General features: G+C 37.2%; 1 protein-coding gene across 1 annotated transcript; it reads left to right on the top strand.

The window, feature by feature from the left end:
* Positions 1–17,691: 17,691 nt before the first annotated feature.
* Positions 17,692–18,171, top strand: LOC107919104 (uncharacterized). The gene is made up of 2 exons (XM_016848631.1): positions 17,692–17,805; positions 17,917–18,171. The coding sequence occupies exons 1-2, from the start codon at positions 17,692–17,694 to the stop codon at positions 18,169–18,171; spliced, it is 369 nt and encodes a 122-aa protein (XP_016704120.1).
* The last annotated feature ends 6,407 nt before the right edge of the window (positions 18,172–24,578 follow it).

The following is a 24,578-nucleotide window of genomic DNA, read 5'->3' as shown; positions in this document are numbered from 1 at the left end:
GGTACTTTATCTATATTTGATACTGATGTTATTGCTTTGATGATCTAGGATCAACCCATTCGTATGTATGCATGGATTTAGTATCAAGTAATAATTTATTGTTGAGTCCATTGAATTCGTGGTTAAAGTGTTGAACCCCCTAGGTTAGTATGTGCTAGTCTATAAGGTTTGCAAGAACTATCCTTTGATGATTCGGGGTTATATTTTTTTGGCTGATTTGATGCTATTGCCATTTGATGAGTTTGACGTGATTTTCAACATGGATTGGTTGACTCTGCATGATGCTATCGTGAACTGTAGACGAAAGCTTACTGTATTAAAATGTCAGAACGGTGAGAAGCTTTAGATTGAATTAGATAGTTTGAGTGGGTTGCCTATTGTTATTTTAGTAGCAGAGAGATATGTGAGAAATGGTTGTGACGCATAACTTACATATGTATTTGATTCTAGCATTTTTGAGTTGAAGATAGAATCAGTGCCAGTGGTTTGTGAGTATCCTTATTTGTTTCCAGAGGAGTTACCCGGATTGCCACCGTTAGAGAGGTTGAGTTTGCCATTGAGTTAGTACCAGGAACATCACCGATATCAGTAGCTTCTTATAGAAATACTCCTACTGAGTTTCAAGAGTTGAAAGCATAGTTGTAAGAGTTGACAAATAGGGGTTTTGCTCGACCCAATTTTTCACATTAGGGTGCATCTGTTTTATTCGTAAAGAAAAAGGACTGATAAATGAGATTATGTACTGACTACCGCCAGCTCAACAAAGTTATGATTAAGAATAGGTATCCATTACCGTGAATTGACTATCTGTTTGATCAGTTGAAATGTGCAATAGTATTTTCAAAGATTAATCTTCGTTCTGGCTATTATCAGCTACGAGTTAAAGATTCTGATGTGCCAAAAATTGCATTTAGGACCAGGTGTAGACATTATGAATTTCTTGTAATGTCGTTTGGTTTAACTAATGTACCTGCAATATTTATGAATTTGATGAACAAAATTTTTAGATCATATTTAGATCCATTTGTTGTGGTATCCATAGATGACATTTTGATTTACTCTTGAGATGAGTCTCAGCATGCCGAACAATTGAGAATTGTATGGCAAACCTTGCACGAGAAGTAATTATTTGCCAAGTTTAGCAAGTTTAAAGTATTTAATGTGACAAAAAGATTTGAATCTGAGGCAGCACAGGTGGCTCCAGCTATTGAAATACTATGATTTGATTATTGATTATCATCCGGGTAAAGAAAATGTAGTTGTTGATGCTCTGAGTAAAAAGTATTTATTTTCTTTGCGAGTGATGAATACGCGACTGAAGTTATGTGATGATGGTTCAATTTCAACCGAATTGAAAGCTAGACAGATGTTTTTACAACAGATCTGCGACGCTCAGGAATGTGATAACATGTTGCTAGCTAAACGAAAACTGAGTGAGTCAACTTCTGATTCAAAATTTCAGATTCGATCCAATGATTGTTTACTTTTTAGAGGTAGAATTTGTGTACCGAAGAATTCAAAGCTCAATTGGAAGATTTTGTATGAAGCTCATAGTGGTAGCTTTCTGTTCATCCTAGAAGCAATATGATGTACAGTGATTTGAAACAAGTGTACTGGTGGCTGGGTATGAGGCGATAGATTTCTGACTATGTATCAAGATGTTTAGTATCTCAACATGTTATGTTGAGAAAAAAACATGTTTGCATTTTAGCACTACATTTCATCCACAGACCGATGGTCAGTTCGAGCGAGCAATTCAGATATTCGAGGATATGCTTTATTTTTGTGTGTTAGAATTCAAAGGCAACTAGGAGAAATATTTACCGTTGGTTGAGTTCGCGTACAATAACAGTTATTAGTCGAGCATAAAGATGGCACCGTATAAAGCTTTGTATGGTCGTAAATGCCAAACTCCATTGTATTGGAATGAGCTCAGTGAGAAAAAGATTCACGGGGCTGATTTGATTTGAGATACTGAAGAAAAAGTGAACGTAATCTGTGATAGTTTGAAAGCAGCTTCGGGTTGACAGAAATCAAATGCTGATTTAAAACATAAAGACATTGAATTTCAAGTTGGCGATAAAGTCTTCTTGAAAGTATCACCTTGGAAGAAAGTCCTTCGTTGTGGTCGTAAAGGACAGCTAAGTCCATGATTTATCAGGCCGTATGAGGTTATTGAAAGAATCAGGCCAGTAGCTTATTGATAAGAAATATTTGATGACATTATGGATATTTTGGCCTTGTGACTTATGAGACTATTGGATATAGTTGGCATGCCATAAGATTGTGAGTACCCAGTTATCTGTGTTGTGGTATATGGGGCGTTGAGGCCCAGAGACTGTTTTGGAGAGATAAGGGAATGTGAGCTGAGCTCTATTCATTGGGATATGTTTGTGTGGTCTGTTGGAGAGCTTTAGCTATATGATTTGCTTATGGGATATGCTGGGCTCTACGAGTCTATGTGAGGTGTGTTGGAGATCCTAGTATCCGATGAGTGGTGATAGAGTCCACTTTACCTTTCATAAACTCTAGAGCCAAATTATCATACTCTATGATTAAATGTGATTGTATGTAATTATATAAATGCTTATACGCGATTGATATGTGTCGAAATATATATATTCCTAAACATTCTTATAAATAATTTGTAAAAGAATGCATGGACTATGACTAAATCGGTGAATTATGACACTTAGTTAATGACGTTGTGGGAATATGTTGTATGTTGTTTGGTTGGTGCATGACGACTTGTTTGCGTAGCGGTTGTTCCAGGCATTCACTGAGCTTGTTAAGCTCACCCACTCCATTTTATCCTTTGCAAAGTAGTGGCATTTTGATGCTTATGTGACTAGGTGAATGAAGCATGATGTTTAGGAATAAATTTTAATGGTTTAAATGCTCTTATATGCTGAATTTTTGTAACCTAAAGTAGAGGTATTGATATTAGGGCTTTTAAAATGATACCTCTGTATTTTCAAAATCGTAAGGAGTCAGAATACCAATTTGGTATCAATACCTTTACCCGAGTTTCAACACTCGGGGTGTAATTATCGATACCTTATGAAAGTTACTGATATTTTTCGATGTTTTTAAATTTGGCAAGAAACAGAATGCGAGTTTGGTATCGATTTTCCAGGTGATATCGATACCACTTAAAAGAAACACCGATACCATAAAGGCGATATCGATACCTAACAATTTTTGGAAAATTTGCTAAGTGGTCTCAATGCTCAAGTTATGTACATTTTATGTTTGTTTGTCTTATGTTAGTATGATTAAAGGCTAAACTAAGTTTGCATGACTTGATATTCTCATAAATGCTAGAGTAATTAAAGTAAAACAAAACTGCATGTATTTTAATTCTTATAATTATAATGAAATCAATGTATTTGGGCTTGGCGACTAGGCGGGGTATGGGTTGTTACAGGAGATGTATTCACAATGTAATGTTGATGCATAAATTTACGAAGCATAAAGTTGGATGAACGGAGCTTCGACATACCAATAGAGTTATAATAGAGGATATAGTATTTTTGAATATCCATCTCAGCAAGAATTGGATTTAACCATGGATGATAAGGTATACCGGGATTTATATGAGCAACATAGAAACAATCAAAGATCACGATGGTGGAATGGAGCCTTAAGAAACTAACGAAGTCACGATCGAAGGTGAGGAGAGTAGGAAGACTCATACAAATTTTGTAACACCCCTTACCCATATTCAACTCCGGAATAGGGTATGTGGCATTACTAGAACACTTACACATGTAAACGTATTAAACCGAGTTACAAAATTTCATTCAAATTTAAACTCTTCAAATTTTTAACATGCTTTTATAATTCTTTACAATATATCCTCAAAATATTATATTCATAACAAATAGGGCCTACGAGACCCTATACTTACTCATGTAATTCAATGCTTCATTTCCATTTTATTCAATTCACAATCTTTCATGTTCACAATTCAAATCAATTTCTCAACCCAATATATATATTTCAATACCACAATAATTCTTTTAATTCAAATCATATCACTAGAAACTTCCATTTAATTCATGTACACTTCAATATCGTTAAGTTCAATACTAATACGTATTCACCATTTAACTCAACGTTTATCGATTATACCATTCATTAACACATTTATAAAATTCTTAGATTACAATGAAAACATCACTTAAGCTTAAATAACAACATCAAATCAACTCATCCTCCCCTTTTTCGTCATTTTATTCTTCAAGTATGAACTTAGTATTTCATTTCCTTTCCACACCCATTTCCTATGAATATCACACAAAACAATAACATATCATTCAACCATAGTCACAAGCTAGTACATTTAAACATAATTCTTTTTGGAATTAACCACATGATAGACCATTTCAAGTAAGTTTACATAATTTAAACATTACCACCCTTTCCATGATCACAAGCTTATTCCCATCTAGGCACTTACCATTTCAATGCATAACTTATACATTTAACGTGGCATAATTCAACCACCACTTGGCCAAAACTTAAGCGTGTACACTGCACATGTTAGCCAAATAAACATATAGCGTAAGCATTATAAGTATGGCCGAGTTCAACATTTATTCATGTATCAAACTTACCAACATGAGTTAATCCATAAACCATTCATGGCCTTACTTCATACCAAATCATATACCAAATATACCACACTCACATACTATGAAACTTTATTTTCCCATATGAGCTTAAATCATGATCAATAATATGCAAATGTAAGCATCATTTCTATTTTAACGTTTACCGATTATAATCGTGCATATAACCAATTATACACAAACCATTCATATATATAATTAATTTTCCTCCCCCTCTCCATTCCACATCCTTTATGTATAAAACATGCTTAAATAGCATTATACATAATTTCACTATTCACTTATATTTAAATTCAAAGCTGTCTATTTGAGTCAGAGTCACTAAATCATTTTTATCCAAAGCTACAAAGCTCTAAATTAAGATACGTTAATTTTCTCAGAAGCTAGATTCACACTTCTTCTTACCATAAAATTTTCAGAATTTTTTACTTGGCCAATTAGTACATTTTATTCTTTAAAGTTTACCCTGTTACGCAGTCTTACAGTTCTGCCCACTCTTCACTAAAAATGAATTATCTAATTGTAAAAAATTCAAATGGTGTTCTTCTTTCTTTCTGTTGAAAGAATACTCATTAAGGATTCTAATCATATAAATTATAACTCATAATTATTTTTGTACAATTTTTAATGATTTTCCAAAATCAAAACAGAGGATTCTGAAATCAATCCGTCCCTGTCTCACTAAAATTCAAATATCTCAAAATATATAATTCTTTTTCTTGCTCTGTTTCTTTTATGTAAAAATAGACTCACTAAGATTTCATTTCATATCTTATTCAATTTCTAATTCTATTTTCACCATTTTTCGTGATTTTTCAAATTCACATGATTGTTTCTGTCCAAAACTATTTTGTTGCTAATTCTACTTTTTCATAATTTCACTTTTTCACTTTCAATCACTATTCAATTCAAAATTCACTTTGCCATTTTCAAGTCGATATTCAATTCAATTGCAGACATCCTCATTCACATAGCACTATAACCATTTACTTTATAACACAATACAAGACTTCATCACTTCAGTCACTCTTTCGCAACTTATCACGTTCCAATCACACACTCATATCTCATTGAACATGTCGGTATAACAACAAATATTTGGGGTTTTTCACACAGTACTACCCATGTTATTTTTATCATTCGATACACGTAGTAGCCTTCAGATAGTACTACACACGTGATCAAGTTTTACGATTCACGTAGTAGCCTTCACATAGTACTACACACGTCGGTTCACATAGTAGCCTTCACATAGTACTACGCACATGACCAAAGCTTTTCGGTACACATAGTAGCCTTCACTTAGTACTACACACGTGACCAAAACTTCTCGGTACACATTGTAGCCTTCACTTAGTACTACACATGTGACCATCATTTATCGATTCACGTAGTAGCCTTCACACAGCACTACACACGTGTTCATCGATACCTTATTCAAATCTTTACCATTCCGACAGTTCCATAAAGATTCTTACTTTCTGATAATTTACAATTTCTCCATAGCACATTATAATATCAATCTTTCCACTCAACTCCATAACCAATTTAATAATTCGATTTAAATCACTTCAACCATTACTTGCAGTTAGTATATCCATAAACCAAGGTGATTTTAAACAAATCAACTATCAATTTCAAATTTCTAACTTTAATATAACTATTTCATATCCAACCCTTTCGTACATATTGTCATGAAATATAACAAAAATAATTATAACAATGTATTAATTACATACAACTTACCTCGATACAAAATGTAAAGATTTTGCAATTTAATCCCCCAATCTTCTCTTTTCCCCAATTAAGGTTAACTTCTCATCTTTCTTGATCTATAATGACACATTTAACTTATTTAACACTCAAATTTATCAAAACAGTCCTTGACTCAAACTTTAGCAAAATTATGATTTTACCCCTAAACTTTTACATATTTACACTTTTGCCCCAAAGCTCAGAAATTAAACTTCATCTCTTATTCTTATGTTTTATGACATGCTGAACATTTTTCCCTTCTATGGAAACATCAAATTCCCACTCTAACACTTACTTATGAACATTAGGTATTTTTACCGATTATGTCGTTTTACTCGTTTTCACTTAAAATCGCTTAGCAAAAGTTGTTTAACATAATTTCAAGCTTCATATTCTACCATGAAACATCAAAATAAACACATTTTACCTATGGGTATTTTTCCAAATATAGACCCTAGATTAAATTATTGCTAGAATAAGCTAAATCAAGTTTTCGGGACTCCAAAAATGTAAAGAACATTAAAAACGGGGTTAGAACAGACTTACAATCGAGCTTGGAAGCTTGAAAACCCTAACCATGGCTTCCCCCTTGCTAATTTCGATCATGAGGTTGAAGATGATGATTTTTGGCCTATTTTGTCTTTTTAATACTTTTTAATTACTAAATTACCAAAATGCCCTTAACTTAAAAATTTCCTATTTCACTTATATCAAGTCCATTTTTGTCCACAATTTAACCAATGGTCTAATTAACATTTAAGGACCTCCAATTTAAAATTTCATAACAATTGGACACTTCTAACATATAGAACTCAACTTTTGCACTTTTTACAATTTAGTCCTTTTGGCTAAATTGAGTGCCCAAACGTCAAAATTTTTTAACGAAATTTTCATGAAATTTTTTTGTGAAATGGTAGACCATAAAAATAAAATAATAATTATATTTTACCTCATCAAATTTGTGGTCTTGAAACCACTATTTCGACTATGCCTAAAATCGAGCTGTTACAAATTTCCTCTAGAATTGGAGGAATATAAGTTTTTCTAACTCAAACTGGAAGTCCAAGGCCAATCAAACAAATTAAAGACATCCGAAGATCCAAATGATCTCTCTCATAATCTACATGAGCCAGTTTCGTGTGAGACTACCACGTCAACCTTCATTGCGAATGTGGTGGAAACAAAAGAATTGATTGCGTAAATATTGGAAATGACAAAATCACTGACACGAAGATGGAGCCATAGAGTTCTTTGGTAGAAATTGGATACGATGTTCCCAACTCGGATAATGAGAACCATCGTATCGTCACCAATAAATCTGAATTAGATCATACTTGTCAACATGAGTTTGGAACCGGAGACCACATGGAGACATTGAATGTAACAACCCGTTTTTATCGAAATCGAAATAGAGGTTTTAGGACCAGAAATTTGACATAAAAATATTTATTTTATTATTTTAATGTCTACAGCATGTTAGTATTATCGTATAAAAATTTTGTTAAGAAACTTTACTATTTGCATGCTTAATTCGATAAAAAAGGATTAAATCGTAAAAGGTTCAAAAGTAGACTTCTAGTTGCTAAAGATATCAAATTGCTATAGAAATTTAATGTAAGTCCTTATGTGATAATTAGACCATTAATGAAGTTAGTGAATGTATACGGCTTGGTATTAATGAAATTTTTAATGTTTTAGAAGGGTAAAAAGGTAAATGAGTAATTAAACTAAATTAAACAAAGTAAATTATGTTCATCTTCTTCATTTCTTCATACCACCACTGAAAATACTTCATTAAACCAAGCTAGGGCATTCGGTCAACTTCCTTTGTTTGCATGGTGAGTTTTTAAGCCTTGCTTGCACGGAGTCATTGTAGCTTAATCTAGCTAGCTTGGGGACTAATTTGCAAAATTGTTAAAAGGTTAGGGTTTTGCCATGAATGAGCATATATGGTTTTTAATGTTCGATGGATGAATATGGATAGTTGTTGTTAGATAAACAACTTTTGTTAAGTGATTTTTGATGAATTTGTCAATTAGGGGTTAAATTGAAAAATACAAAATATTCATGGTGAAATTGTTAAAATAATTAACTGTATGGGTTTCTAGGGACCTATATGAAATTTGACTATAATGGGTTATTAGGAAATTGCATGAATTTTCATTTTCTGAGCTAGGGACTAAATTGTAATGAAATCAAAATTGTAGGGGTAAAAATATAATATTGTTAAAATATTAATTTGGATTGAATGAAATAGAATTATTATTGAATTGAATTGAATTTATTCATTTAGATCAAGATAAACCTCGTATGGCTTTAGATCGGGGCAAAGATAAAGTTTCGGATTAATCGACCGCGTATTTATGTTTTATCGTCGAGGTAAGTTCATGTAATTATAGTGTATTTATATGCTTTTATTTGAAAGATATATGTGTTGTGGACTGCCCTGTATATAATTTTCGCATATCCAACGATGTTACGTTGACTATTGAGCCTCGTTTGAACCATAGGAATTCGTAGGATACAAATGACATGTCATTAGGATTTACATGTTTCACATGCTTGTCTTGAATGTCCTATCGATGGTTGAGGCGTGACATGTGTTGCGGATACTCCATAGCTCGTGTGAACAGCATCGTATAGCTACATTTTGACGCACAACTTGTGTGAGCATACTTATTCATAGCTCGTGTGAGCATATATGTAAAGGCTTTGGCCAAACTGTTGGTTGGATTATGCCATGCTAATTTTTAATGTTATGTTAAGACATGGTAAGTTAAGTTTTATTATATACGAACTTACTAAGCATTGTATGCTTACTTTTTTTATTTTCCATGTCTTATAGTGAATCAGAAGCTCGTTCGGGTTAGAAGCTTGTCGAAGACCTATCACACTATCCATTGGCTATATCTGTAGATTTTGATGTTTCTATGTCATGGTTATAATGACGTGTATAGGTGTTTTATCCTTGATGAAATAGCCATTATGTTTGGCTTGTAAATATGGTATTTTGGATGATGAAATAGTTGTTATGTTAACATGTACCGGTGGTTTTATAATGGTTGATATTTTGGCATTTTAGTGCTTAAAGGTTGGGAGTTGGAATGGTAAATAAAATGCATGCTATGAATGGTTCTTTTGAAATGCTTGAATGTGGTCATGGTGATATGTTTAGACGTGCTTGATGTATGGTCAATTTTACTGAGGTTTAGAGATGCTAGATGTTGAATGGTCAAATTGGTATATGGAGTGTGATTTTGGTATGTGAACATTGTGGTAAGCTTTGGCATAGACTTAGTTACAACTTGGTTGACATATGGCTAAAATATGCAAATGTATAAAATATGATTGGTTGTTGTGATTGAGGTTCCTTTTGGGCATGTTGGTTCTATGAACAAATACCTTATGGATCTAGCTTGATTATGCATCGTTTTGGTATACTTTGAATTCTTGATTATATGTGAAAAAGGGTTATTGGTGTGTGCATGCTTTGGGTGAGAAAAATGGCTTGTAAATGGCCTATTTTTCATCCACACGGCCTAAGTCACGGGCTTGTGTCTCAGTCGTGGGTGACAGACAGCCATGCTACACGGCCATGTGTCTCCTATAGCTTACAAAGTGTTGCAAGTGAGGAAATTACACGGCCTAGCATGCGGCCTGACACACAGCCGTGTGGCTTGGTCGTGTGACCCAAGTCAGAAAGTTACACTGGCACAGACACGGGCTGGGACATTGCCGTATGTCCCTACTTCGAATGCCCACACGGCCTAAGACACGGGCGTATCTTTCAGCTATGTGACCCCTGCAGTATGAAAATTTTCAAATTTTTCTCAAAAAGACTATATGTTTCCAATTTAGTCTTGATTCGTTTCTAAAGTGTCTTTAGGGCCTCAATGGCTCATATAAGAGACAATAAGTTTTAGATTAATTGATTTTGAAATGAGTTATGATATGATTTGCATATTTTGATTAATTGATTATTTTGAGATGTAAACTTTCGGTAATGCTCCGTATTCCTATTTTGGTGACGGATACGGGTTAGGGGTGTTACATTTATTAGTATTAGAGTTACATTTTAGTTGATTCTCAAATTGAACGTAGTGTGTAACGCCCCAAAAATTTAAGTCTTTAATTACTTTGCATAATATGACACAAATTGCTTGTTTGCTTTAATGGCTTAGTGATTTGGGTGTGTTTGGGAGTGTTTAAGAAGCCTGGGTTCAAGTCTTGGCTTCTGTAGAATTTTTAGTTTTGCTCTTAAATGAATCTGGACACTGACATATAGGCCTTATAAATAATAGTGTTTATTTTATGACACAAAAAGAGCTTGTGGTCTAGTTGCAAGGTGGCGTGTTGTGTAACTGTGAGGTCTGATGTTCAAGTCCTCGATTGTGCAATAGAGTATTTATTTTGCTGCTTGAGCTGTGTAGGTAGTGGAGTTGGACAGAAACACAGGTAAGGGAAGTTTGAGTAGAATTTGAATGGAGTTGTTAGGGGAGTTGAGGAGAAATTGGTGGAGTAATTCAATGAGGGATAAGGGAAGAGATTTTAGAAAAATCAAGGGAAGTGAGGGGAGGGTAGAAGTGTGCCGAATGTGGACTTTTATACTCAGGAAATTTAGCCAAAAGGGGATATTGCTCATTTTGGTATACTTCTCATTTCGGTTTTAGGTGATGTTTCCCTCTTTTTTCTTTTTGGTGCTAAATTTTCGCTAAGTTTTCTTGTATCTCTTGGGTTTGTTCGATTACTTTTCTGCTCTTCCCTTTTATTCTTTTGGTTCCATCCTCTGCTGAATTCTCCTTTCTTTCTTTCAGTTATCGGCTTTTGATTATCCATTCATTTTCTTTCATCTTCTCTTCCCCAATCTGTGCTCTCTTGGCCGAGTACCCTCTTTGTCTTTCAATCGATTTACCGTTGCCAGGCTATTTCTCCTTCTACCTCTGAGCCAAATATCACCCTTTCGTTGTGTCATTCTCTGCACGAATCTTTTCTTTGCTGCTTCTTGTTGTTCCAGTGCTGCAAGTGTTTCTAACTATCGGTAAAGTGTTTATGCTCCTCACTTTTTTATTAAACTTGTTCTCTTGTATTCTTCTTATTAAAACCGAATACTCTCCTTTTTATCCTTTGATTACAGACTGTTGATTCTTTCGTCATAATTTCTTACTCGTTGCGATTTTAGGGTTTCCTTCGAGGAGTGGTGGATTGTAAGTGGTTTGAAGTAGTCGCAACCCTTGTTCTCTACGTTCAATCAAGGTAATATGCTACCTCACTTTTGTGGTTTAAGCCGTATACTTATTATGTTCCTATAGGATATCGTTTGGGATTTTAGGCCACTTATATGGCGTAACTTAGTTAATGTGATCGTTGTGTGTGGTACAGATAATCGATAAAAGCGTGTGACCACTTTTGGTTAGTGGTCTTGGAGGATTTAAGTCGCCCTCATTCAAGCAAGGTAAGGATGGTGTTTTTGGATTAAGTGTCAATAAGAGGGTGTTTTACCCTAACGACTAAAGGACTGACATTGGGTCATGATTGAATCTAGGTTAGTGTACATGGAGATTTGCGCTCTTCCCGTAAATAGGTGTATAAACACCCTACTGTAACTGTAAAACGGAAGAAGCTGAAAAGTCAAAAATACGGTGTCCAAGATCACATGGGCGTGTGATTGCTCATGGGTAAGCCAAACCCGTGAATCATAGGCGATACACTGTAGAGGCCTCTATGGGTATTTCTATGGGCTTTGGCTGTAATAGGCCACGTTTGGCCGAAATGAGCCGTGTGGGCGCAATGGGCCCGTGGGCATGGGCCCCCACACGGATGAATTCCACGATTTGTGGCAAATACTGGACTAGGTTATGTAGATCCCATAGCCGTGCTAAAATCTGGACTGAACGGGCCGCACGAGCGTGTAGACCCACTAGGGTCGAGTAATGGGCCTTGGGCCCATTTACATCATTATGACCATTTAGGTTGCCTGAGTCGCTCAAGACGACTGTGGACCTTTCGAGTGATTGATTTTGCACTGAGACCCTAAAATAGATAAAACGGCTAAAATACCTCTAAACGGTAAAATGACTATTTTACCCTTAATAGATGGAAATACCGTTATACCCCTATAGGTAGGTTGATTAATGTGTTCATGATTTGTATATGACTGTTACTGAGTATGACATTCATACACGTATGATTTATGACATGACATACTGCATGGGGTTGGGATATTGTTATAGAGGAAGTATTCTGTTACTGGCAGCTTTGCTGTGATACTGTTACTGGTAGCTTTGCTATGATACTATTACTGGCAGCTTTGCTGCGATATTGGTGTGTTGGTTGGGTGGGTCAAATTTATCCCCACATGTGTTGGTGGTACAAAGAGATGTGTTGGCTAGATTGGGATGGGTTGCATTATTGCACTGTATTGATCATTATTGGGCTAAAGCCCACATTGTTACTTATTGGGCTAAGGCCCACATTGTACCATTACTAAATAGGGATCAGGCCCAGACTGTTACTGCTTGTTGTATGCTGACTGACTGATAGGGGATTACACACTGAGTTTTTTTAAACTCACCATTTCCTTTTAATTGTACAGGTATTCCTCAACCATAGGTAATTGGGTGTTGCGAGGGACTCAAGGGTGGCCGCACAACTGTAGTTGTCCTACACTTGGTTTTACTTAAATTTAAAATTTGTTTTGGATTTTATTTATGTAATAAGGCCATTTATGATTATTTAAATTTTTAATTGGGCTTTTACTTACTTATTTTAAACTGTAAGTGTAGGAGAAGACAAATTTTCAAAATAATTACTGTTTTCAAAGACACGCAATTTAAACATTAGAGTTTTCAAAAGCTTCTGCGATTTTAGATCAACCTGTAATAACAATGGTAGTTAACAAGGAAAACGCTTTTAGTTGATGATTTGTTAAATAATAAAGAGGTTTTTAAACTTAGGAACGAATTCAATGTGACACGCCAGATTCGGCCATAATTTCTAGGCCAGGTTTGGGGTGTTATAATTAGTGGTATCAGAGTCGGGTTGTAAAATTTGGCTGTGGAATGGATTTTGAAAATATTTAGAATTTTTGGAAAACTGTTCTTGAAGTGTTTTGGAAGGTTTACAAGTGTGGCAAACCGAATCTCCAGCGCTGAATCTGGAAGTTTTCTTTATACTGTAGACTGCTTGAATTAAAATACATTGAGATAGTACTAAAGATAGTAGGACTGTACTGAAACTCTTTAATTAGAGTAAACTACAACTGTACGGAGACCTTGGTTTACAAAAACAAAACTCTAATTATTGCTTTTCATAAGACATCTGTTAATAATTACTAGAATTACAAACTAATGTATTAAACTTCGTAAACAGATGATACGTTACTTGATATGAGTACTAAAGGTACTCATGGAAGGGGTACACGAGGCCGTGGCAGAGGCCAAGGAAGTGCTAGGGTTGGGTCATCGGCATTAAGCCACATACCTAATGTTGAGGCTAGGGAGGCACCAACTTCAGCGGTGTTTGAGATGGGATCATACAATCGAGTGACTGGGATGATGTTCTATCTAATGCTATGCTCCGCATTTTGGAAAGGATCGTAGGGACCAGTACTGGTGCTGTGGGCTGTCAGTTGATTTCAGAATGACTCCGGTCGAATGGAGAAGAAATATTCAATGGTATTTCTAGAGTAGCCCCTAATACGACTGAATACTGGTTGGAAGCCACAGAGAGAATATTGGACGAACTCGACTGCACTTCTAAATGAAAACTAGAAGGTCCAGTATCTTTAATGCGAGACGAAGCATATTAGTGGTAGCTTACCGTGAGAGAGGTTACTCAGGCTGACCAGTTAACGTGGGATTTCTTTAAGGCGGCATTCCAAGGAAAGTATGTGGGCCGAATAAAGGAATTTTTGAGCTTGACCTAGAGGAATGAAATTGTGGCAGAATATGAGGTAGAGTTCTTGCGACTGAGCCGTTATGCTCGTGGGACGGTGGCGACTAAATATGAACGCTATATACGGCTTGAGGATGGCCTCCGAGATGAGTTACGAGTCATGATAGCTCCTCAGAGGGAGCGAGATTTTGCTGCCCTAGTAGAAAAGGAAAAAATAGTCGAGGACGTGAAGCACTCTGAGTGATAGAACTGTGAGAAAGATAGGGGAAGGTATAATAGGGATTTGGGGCCCTCAAGTTCTTTTGGAAGGCCTAAAAAGAAGACCATGTTTGATGGGCCAGTTCGAGCTGGGGTTCTTGTTGCAAGACCTCAGCCTTGTGTTGATTGTGGGAGACATCATCTGGGCGAGTGCTGGAAGAAGATTGGGGCATGTTTCAGATGTGGGTCTATGGAGCATCAAGTCAAGAATTGTCCTCAGAGGCCTTTCCTGATGCAAGCTGCAGGTCAGGGTTATGTTCAGCCAGTGGGAGGTGGTCAGCAACCACCGAGAGGCCGTGGGCAAGCCAAAGGTGGAAATGGTGTAGGACGAGGTCGTGGAGCGCCAGGCAGAGGTGCTGGTAACATTGAGGCGAGGCAAATAGCGTTGGTCTATGCTGCTCGTAACCGAGAGGATGGTGACGCTTCAGATGTTATAACCGGTACGTTTCTAATTCATAATGTACTTTACACTGCTTTGATTGATATAGGGTTTACGCATTCATACATTGCATGCACTGTGTCTAGCACCTTGGGTATCATGTGTGAGAGTAATGGTAATGATATGACTGTGTTAAGTCCATTGGGATAGTTAGTAAGGGTAGACAAGTTGTTTAGGGATGTGACCCTAGAGGTTCAAGGAGTTATATTTCTAGCGGATTTGATGGAGCTACCGTTTGGTGAATTCGACCTAATCTTGGGGATGGATTGGTTGGTAAAACACCGTGCAAGTTTGGATTGTGCTGCTAAGCGTTTGCTGTTGAACACTACTGAGGATGAAAAGGTGGCTGTGATTGGGAAGCGAATGGACTTTCTGTCTAATGTGATCTCTGCATTAAGGGCCGAAAAACTGGTTCGAAAGGGTTGTTAGGCATTTCTAACCTATGTTGGTGTATTTGATTCTAAGGGTCCTTCTGTTGGAGATATCAGAACAGTTAAGGATTTTTTTGATGTATTTCTTAATGAGCTCTTTAGGTTGCCTCTGAGTCGCGAAGTTGAATTTGGTATTAAACTCCTACCAGAAGTAGCTCTAGTATCCATCTACCCTTATAGGATGGCACCGAATGAGCTGGTGAAATTAAAAGATCAACTCCAAGAACTGTTGGATCGAGGATTCATTAGACCTAGCGTGTCTCCATGGAGAGCACTAGTGCTGTTTGTAAAGAAGAAAGATGGGTCTATGTGCATATGCATCAACTATTGGTAATTGAATAAACTGACTATCAAGAATAAGTATCCTTTGCCAATGATAAATGATTTATTTGATCAGCTACGAGAAGATTCAGTTTTCTCTAAAATAGATCTTCGTTCTGGGTACCATCAGCTGAGAGTTAAAGAGGCTAACGTGAACAAGACTGCATTTAGGACTCGTTATGGTCATTACAAGTTCCTAGTGATGTCGTTTGGGCTAACAAATGCACCAGCTGCCTTCATGCACCTGATGAACCGAGTGCTCCAGCCCTACCTGGATCATATCGTGGTGGTATTTATAGACGATATCTTCGTGTATTCGAGAATCGAGGATGAACATGATGCACATCTACGAATTGTTCTACAAATTTTAAGGGAGAAACAATTGTACGCTAAGTTCAGTAAGTGTGAGTTCTGGCTACAAGAAGTAACATTTTTGGGTCATGTGGTATCTGCCGAAGGGATTAGGGTAGATCCTCGAAAAATTGAAGTCGTACTGGATTGGAAACCACCTAAGACCATATCTGAGATTTGAAGCTTTCTGGGTCTGGCAGGGTATTACAGACGTTTTGTTGAGGGGATTTTTTTATTGCTGCACCTCTAACTAAGTTGCTGCATAAAGGGGTACCATTTAACTGTACTAATAAGCAGTAAGAAGGTTTTGAGAAATTGAATAAAGTTCTGACTGAGGCCCATATCTTAATACAGCCAGATTTTGGGAAGGAATTCACTGTCTACAGTGATGCATTACACGTTGGTTTGGGTTGTGTGCTGATGCAAGAGGGTAAGGTGGTTGCTTATGCATCACCTTAAGCCTCACGAGGTGAATTACCCTACTCATGACTTAGAGTTAGCCGCGGTGGTATTCGTACTGAAAATTTGGAGGCATTATTTATACGGTGAGAAGTGTACTATCCATACAGATCAAAAGAGCCTTAAGTACCTTCTCACTCAGAAGGAGTTGAATCTCAGGCAACGAATATGGATAGAGCTACTTAAGGATTGTGATTGCTCGATTGAGTACCACCCTGGTAAGGCTAACGTGGTAGCTGAGGCACTGAGCCGCAGGGCGGTATCTGATTTGAGAGCAATGTTTGCTCATCTTAGCTTGTTTGATGATGGTAACTTGTTGGCTGAGCTACAGGTTAGACTGACGTGGACTCAACAGATTAAGGGAAAACAATTGTTGGATGAGTCACTGGTTCCTCGTTTTCGACAGGTTGAGCATGGGGAAACTTTAGATTATGGGACAAATAGTGAAGGAGTACTGTGTTTCCGTGGGAGTGCCTGTGTACCGATGGATAATGATTTAAGGCAGTCTATACTATGAGAGGCGTATAGTAGTCTTTATGCTATGCATCCCGGCGGGAATAAAATGTACCATGACCTTCGTGTGTTATATTGGTGGCCTGGTCTTAAGCGCGAAGTTACTGATTTTGTAAGTAAGTGTTTAACTTGCTAGCAAGTGAAGGATGAACATCAGTTACCTTTAGGGTTGCTACAGCCAGTTAAAATTCCACTTTGGAAATGGGAGAGAGTAACTATGAATTTTGTTAATGGGCTGCCCCTAACGCCTACTAAGAAGGATGCGGTATGGGTTGTAGTGGATCGATTGACCAAGTCAGCCCATTTCATACCAGTTCGTACTGATTACTCTTTGTAGAAGTTGGCTAAACTGTATGTGGTTGAGATAGTAAGACTGCATGGGGTACCAGTTTCCATAATATTAGATAGAGATCCTCGCTTCACGTCTCAATTCAGGAAGAAGTTACACGAGGCTTTGGGTACAAGACAGGACTTTAGTACTACACTTCATCCCCTGACAGATGGTCAATCGAAAAAGGTGATTCAAATATTGGAGGATATGTTAAGGTGTTATATAATGGATTTTTGAGGCAGCTGGGAAGACTATTTGCCGCTAGCAGAGTTCGCGCATAATAATAGCTACCTATCTAGTATTCAAATGGCACCGTACGAGGTGTTATATGGTTGTAGGTGTCGTTGTCCTACCTGTTGGACTGAGTTGGACGAGCGCCGAGTTCTGGGGCCAGAGTTAGTTTTTGATACCGAAGAGAAGGTAAAACTGATTCGAGACCAATTTAAGGAAGCATCTGATAGGAAAAAGTCTTATGCGGATCTTAAACCCTGAGAGATTGAGTATTCTAAGGGGGACTTCGTATTTCTCTAGGTCTTCCCATGGACGAAGTTATTGAGGTTTGGGAGAAAGGGTAAGCTTAGCCCTAGATTCATTGGGCCTTACCATATACTAAAGCGTGTGGGACCGGACACCTATCAACATGGGTTGCCTCCAGAATTAGGCCGGATTCACGATGTGTTCCATGTCTCCATGCTGAGGCGTTACCAATCTGATCCCACACATATAGTACCAGTCGAGGAGATTAAGGTTAGGCCAGATCTGGCCTTCGAGGAGGAGCCAGTGTAGATATTGGACCGTGGGGTTAAGGTACTAAGGAAGAAATCTTTTCCGCTATTCAAAGTGCTTTGGCGTAATCACAGTTCAGAAGAGGCCACATGGGAACCCAAAGAGGCGATGCAACAACAATACCCTCATCTATTTTGACCAGGTAAATGTCGAGGCCAAAATCTCGTTAACTTGGTAGAGTTGTAATGCCCCAAATATTTAAGTCTTTAATTACTTTGCATGATATAACACAAATTTCTTGTTTGCTTTAATGGCTTAGTGATTTGGGTGTCTATGGGAGTGTTTGTGAAGCCTGGGTTCAAGTCTTGGCTTCTGCAGAATTTTTAGTTTTGCTCTTAAATGAATCTGGACACTAGCATATAGGCCTTATAAATAATAGTGTTTGTTTTATGACACAAAAAGAGCTTGTGGTCTGGTGGCAAGGTGGTGTGTTGTGTAACTGTGAGGTCTGAGGTTCAAGTCTTGGGTTGTGTAATGGAATATTTATTTTGCTGCTTGAGCTGTGTAGGTAGTGGAGTTGGATTGAAACACAACTAAAGGGAGCTTGAGTAGAATTTGAATGGAGTTGTTGGGGAAGTTGAGGAGAAATTGGTAGAGTAATTCAAGAAGGGATAAGGGAAGAGATTTTAGGAGAAAATCAAGGGAAGTGAGGGGAGAGGAGAAGTGTGCCGAATGTGGACTTTGATACTCTGAAAATTCGGCCAAAAGGGGATACTGCTCATTTTGGTATATTTCTCATTTCGGTTTTAGGTAATGTTTCCCTCTTTTTGATTTTTGGTGTCAAATTTTTGCTAAGTTTTCGTGTATCTCTTGGGTTTGTTCGATTACTTTTTTGCTCTTCCTTTTTTTTCTTTTGGTTTTGGGCGAATAGTATTTTGGTTCCCTCCTCTGCCAAATTCTCCTTTCTTTCTTGCAGTTATCTACTTTTGATTATCCATTCCTTTTTCTTTCTTCTTCTCTTCCTCAATTTGTGCTCTCTTGGCCGAGTATCCTCATTGTCTTTCAATCGGTTTACCGTTGCCAGGCTATTTCTCCTTCTACCTCCGAGCCGAATATCACCTTTTCGTTGTGTCATTCTCTGTGCCGATCTTTTTTTCACTGCTTCTTGCTATTCTAGTGCAGCAAGTGTTTCTAACTATCTATAAAGTGTTTATACTCCTCACTTTTTGATTAAACTTATTCTCTTCTCTTCTTCTTCTTAAAATCAAATACTCTCCTTTTCATCCTTTGATTATTGACTGTTGATTCTTTCGTCATAATTTGTTACTCATTGCGGTTTTAGGGTTTCTTTCGAGGAGTGGTGGATTGTAAGTGGTTTGAAGTAGTCGCAACCCTTGTTCTCTACGTTCAATCAACGTAATATGCTACGTCACTTTTGTGGTTTACGCCGTATACTAATTATGTTCCTATAGGATATCGTTTGGGATTTCAGCCCACTTATATGGCGTAACTTAGTTAATGAGATCGTTGTGTGTGGTATATATAATCGATAAAAGCGTGTGACGACTTTTGGTTGGCAGTCTTGGAGGATTTAAGTCGCCATCATTCAAGCAAGGTAAGGATGGTGTTTTTGGATTAAGTGTCAATAAGAGGGTGTTTTACCCTAACGATTAAAGGACTGACATTAGGTCATGATTGAATCTAGGTTGGTCTACGTGGAGATTTGCGCTCTTCTCGTAAATAGGTCCACTGTAACTGTAGAACGGCAAAACTCGAAAAGCCGAAAATAAGGCGTCTAAGACCACATGGTTGTGTGATCGCTCGTGTGGTAAGCCAAACCCGTGAATTATGAGCGATACACTGTAGAGGCCTCCATGGGTATTTTTATGGGCTTTGGTCGTAATAGGCCACGTTGGGCGGAAATGGACCGTGTGGGCGCAATGAGCTCATGGGCCCCACACAGATGAATTCCACGATTTGTGGCAAATACTGGACTGGGTTATGTAGATCCCATAGCCGTGGCAAAATTTGGGCTGAACGGGCCGCACGAGCGTGTGGTCCCACTTGGGCCGAGTAATGGGTCATGGGCCCATTTACACCATTATGGCCATTTAGGTTACCTGAGTCACTCAAGACAACTGTAGACCTTTCGAGTGATCAATTTTTGCACTGAGACCCCAAAATAGGTAAAATGACTAAAATACCCCTAAAGGGTAAAATGACTATTTTACCCTTAATAGATGGAAATGACCGTTATACCCCTAGAGATAGGTTGACTAATGTGTTCATGATTTGTATATGACTGTTACTAAGTATGACATTCTGCATACACGTGTGATTTATTACATGACATACTGCATGGGGTTGGGATATTGTTATGGAGGAAGTATACTGTTACTGGCGCTTTGCTCTGATATTGTTACTAGCAGCTTTGCTGCGATACTGTTACTGGCAGCTTTGTTGTTATACTATTACTGGCATCTTGGCAACAATATTGGTGTGTTGGCTGGATGGGTCGATTTTATCCCCACATGGTGTGTTGGTGGTACAGAGACGTGTGTTGGCTGGATTGGGATAGGTTGCATTATTGCATTGTATTGATAATTATTGGGCTAAGGCCTACATTGTACTATTATTGAATAGGGCTCTGACCTAGACTGTTACTACTTGTTGTATACTGACTGGCTGATAGGGGATTACATACTAAGTTTTTGTAAACTCACCATTTCTTTTTAATTGTACAGATAATCTTCAACCATAGGCGATTTGGTGCTGCGAGGGACTCGGGGGGTGGCCACACAACTGCAGTTATTCTACAGTTGCTTTTACCTAAATTTAAAGTTTGTGTTGGGTTTTGTTTATGTAATAAGGCCATTTATGATTGTTTAAATTTGTAATTGGGCTTTTACTTATTTTAAACTGCTAGTGTAGGATAAGACAAATTTTCAAAATAATTACTGTTTTCAAATACACGCAATTTAAACATTAGAATTTTCAAAAGCTTCCGCGATTTTTGATCAACCTATAATATCAATGGTAGTTAACAAGGCAAATGTTTTTACTTGATGATTTGTTAAACAATAATAAAGAGGTTTTTAAACTTAAGAACAAATTCAATGTGACACGCTAGATTCGGCCATAACGTCTAGATCGGGTTTGGGGTGTTACATAGTGTGTGTGAGTCTAGAAATACATGCCATTATCTAACTTGTGATAGTGTGATAACTCTTGACTCGTTTTAAAATATGTTTTCATATAGTAGTGACATCCAACCGAGCCGAATCTGATGAAGTTTAGAGTAACACATAAGCCTCCCTTCATGAACCAGTGTTGAGCGGTACAAGGCCCGTATCTGAAGGTCGAGGAGGAAAGGCTAAGGAAACCTTCTTCCAGATGATGAACGAATGGTTTACCGAGTCTGTACGAACAAACCCAGCTACACAATGACCTCCACCCCCACCTATTCCCTAATCGGTCCCTATAGTTTGTCAAGGTTTGGACCTTTGTGAGTTAATCAGCTACCTGTTGATAAAATTCATAAATATGGGGCTGAAGAATTTAGAGCTACCGCTGAAGATGATTGTAAAAGAGTGAAATTCTGGTTAGAAAACACGATCAGGGTTTTTGACGAGTTATCTTGTTCATCGGCAGAGTATGTTAAATGTGTTGTATCTCTATTGAAAGACTCAACTTACCAATGTTGGAGCCCATTGATTTTAGTTGTGCTGAAAGAACATATAAATTGGGAATTCTTCCAACCGAGCTCTGAAAAAAATATATAAGTCAGTGATTTCTTGATAAAAAACGCAAGGAATTTCTTGAGCTTAAACAGGGTCGTAAGTCAGTGTCTGAATACGAAAGAGAGTTTTTTTGATTGAGTAAATATACCCAAAAATGTATTCCAACCGAGATTTCTATGTGTAAAAGGTTAGAGGACGGGTTAAATGAAGATATAAAGCTTCTAGTCGGGACTCTTGAGCTAAAAGAATTTGTTGTTTTAGTGGATCGAGCACATAAAGCTGAAGAACGTAGTGAAGAAAAAAGAAAAGATGATTTTAAAGCTAGAGATTCGAGAAAAACATCAACTGGAAAGTTATATCAGTCATTATCGAAAAGACCAAAGGAACATCACAACCATTCCATAGCTTAAGTGGGGTATTCTAGTAGAGATAGAGGTAAACGTCATTCGATCCTAAAGCCTAAGGATACGTCAATAGCGAGTGTGGGTAGTGTCAAAGACAACAGGCCCAAATGCAAGCAATGTAATAGATGACACTTTGGTGAATGTAGATTGAAGAACAGAGCATGTTTCAAGTGTGGTTCATTTGAACATTATTTTAAAGATTGCCTAGAGAAGTCAGAGATAGAAAATGTTTATACTATACGACCGAGCAACACTGCTGTGAGAGGTAGACCACCTAGTAATCCTTGAAATGCGAGTAATAGCCATGTTGGAGCAAAAGTCCCTGCTGTGAGATCTGAGGCACGAGCACCAGCTAGAGCTTACGCTATCTGTGCATGAGAGGAAGCTTCAGTGCTAAATGTTATTATTGGTACTTTTTCTATCTTTGACACTGATGTTACTGCTTTGATTGATTTGGGATCAACTCATTCGTATGTATGCACAAATTTAGTATCAAGTAAGAATTTACCTGTTGAGTCCACTGAATTCGTGGTTAAAGTGTCAAGCCCCCAGGTAAGTATGTGCTAGTTGATAAGGTTTGCAAGAACTGTCCTTTGATGATTTGGGGTTATAATTTTCCGGCTGATTTGACGCTATTGCCATTTGATGAGTTTGAGGTGATTTTGGGCATGGATTGGCTGACTCTACATGATGTTATTATGAACTGTAGACGAAAGCTTATTGTGTTAAAGTGTGAAAATGGTGAAAAGCTTCAAATTGAATTAAATAGTGTGAAAAGGCTATATCAGCATAGAGATATGTGTGAAAAGGCTGTAATGCATATCTTGTATATGTATTTAATTCTAAAGTTTCTGAGTTGAAGTTAGAATCGATTCTAGTGGTTTGTGAGTATCCAAATGTGTTTCTAGAGGAATTACCTTGGTTATCGCAGATCAGAGAGGTTGATTTTGCCATTGAATTAGCACCAGGAACATCATCGATATCGATAGCTCCTTACAGAATGGTTGTTACTGAGTTGAAAGATTTGAAGGAGGAATTGCAAGAGTTGACAGATAATGGTTTTGCTCGACCCAATTTCTCACCTTAGGTTGCACCTATTTTATTCGTGAAGAAAAAGGACGGATCAATGAGATTATGCATTGACTACCACCAGCTTAATAAAGTTATGACCCAGAATAAGTATACATTGCCCCAAACAATCTATTTGATCAGTTGAAAGGTGCAACAATATTTTCGAAGATTGATCTTCGTTCTGGTTATTATCAGCTGCGAGTTAAATATTCTGATGTTCCGAAGACTACATTCAGACCAGGTACGGGCATTATGAATTTCTTGTGATGCTGTTTGATTTAACTAATGCACCTATGGTATTTATGGATTTGAGGAATCGAATATTCAGATCGTATCTAGATTGATTTGTTGTAGTATTCATTGATGATATTTTTATTTACTCTCGAGATGAGTTTGAGCATGCTGAGTATTAGAGAATTGTATTGCAAACTCTACGTGAAAAGTAATTTTTTGCCAAGTTTAGAAAATGAGAATTTTGGCTACGAGAAGTTAGTTTTCTGGTACATATTGTATTAGCCAAAGGTATTATAGTTTATCTAAGCAAAATTTTAGCTGTTGTTGACTTGAAACCTCCAAGAAATGTATCTGAAATTAGAAGCTTTTTGGGATTAGGTAGGTATTACAGAAGATTCGTCAAGGGATTTTTGATGATTGCTACGCCGATGATGAGATTATTGCAAAAACATGTGAAATTTGAGTAGTTTGAGAAATGCCAGCAAAGTTTCAATAAGTTGAAAGTGTTGTTGACCAACGCACCAGTGTTCGTTCAGCCTGAGTCAGGAAAAGAATTTGTGATTTTCAGTGATGCATTTTTAATGGTTTAGGCTGTGTTTTAATGCAAGAAAGCAAAGTGATAGCTTATGCTTCTAGACAGTTAAAGTCACATGAAAAGAATTATTCGACGCATGATTTAGAATTGGAAGTTATTGTGTTTATGTTGAATATTTGGAGACATCATTTGTACGACAAAAAATATCACATCTTTAAAGATCATAAAAGATTGAAGTATTTAATGTTGCAGAAAGATTTGAATCTAAGACAATGCAAGTGGCTCAAGCTATTAAAAGACTACGACTTGATCATTGATTATCATCCAGGTAAAGCGAATGTAGTTGCTGATGCTCTGAGTAGAAAGTCTTTATTTGCTTTGTGAGCGTTGAATATGCGATTTATGTTGTTTGATAATTGTTCATTCTTAACTGAGTTGAAAGCTAGACTGATGTTTTTACGACAGATGTGCAAGGCACAGAAA

This window comes from Gossypium hirsutum, chromosome D13 (genome assembly GCF_007990345.1).
Source record: "Gossypium hirsutum isolate 1008001.06 chromosome D13, Gossypium_hirsutum_v2.1, whole genome shotgun sequence".
NCBI classification, from domain to species: domain Eukaryota; kingdom Viridiplantae; phylum Streptophyta; class Magnoliopsida; order Malvales; family Malvaceae; genus Gossypium; species Gossypium hirsutum.
Note: the sequence above shows the minus strand (reverse complement) of the source record. Positions and strands in the feature narration are given on the sequence as shown.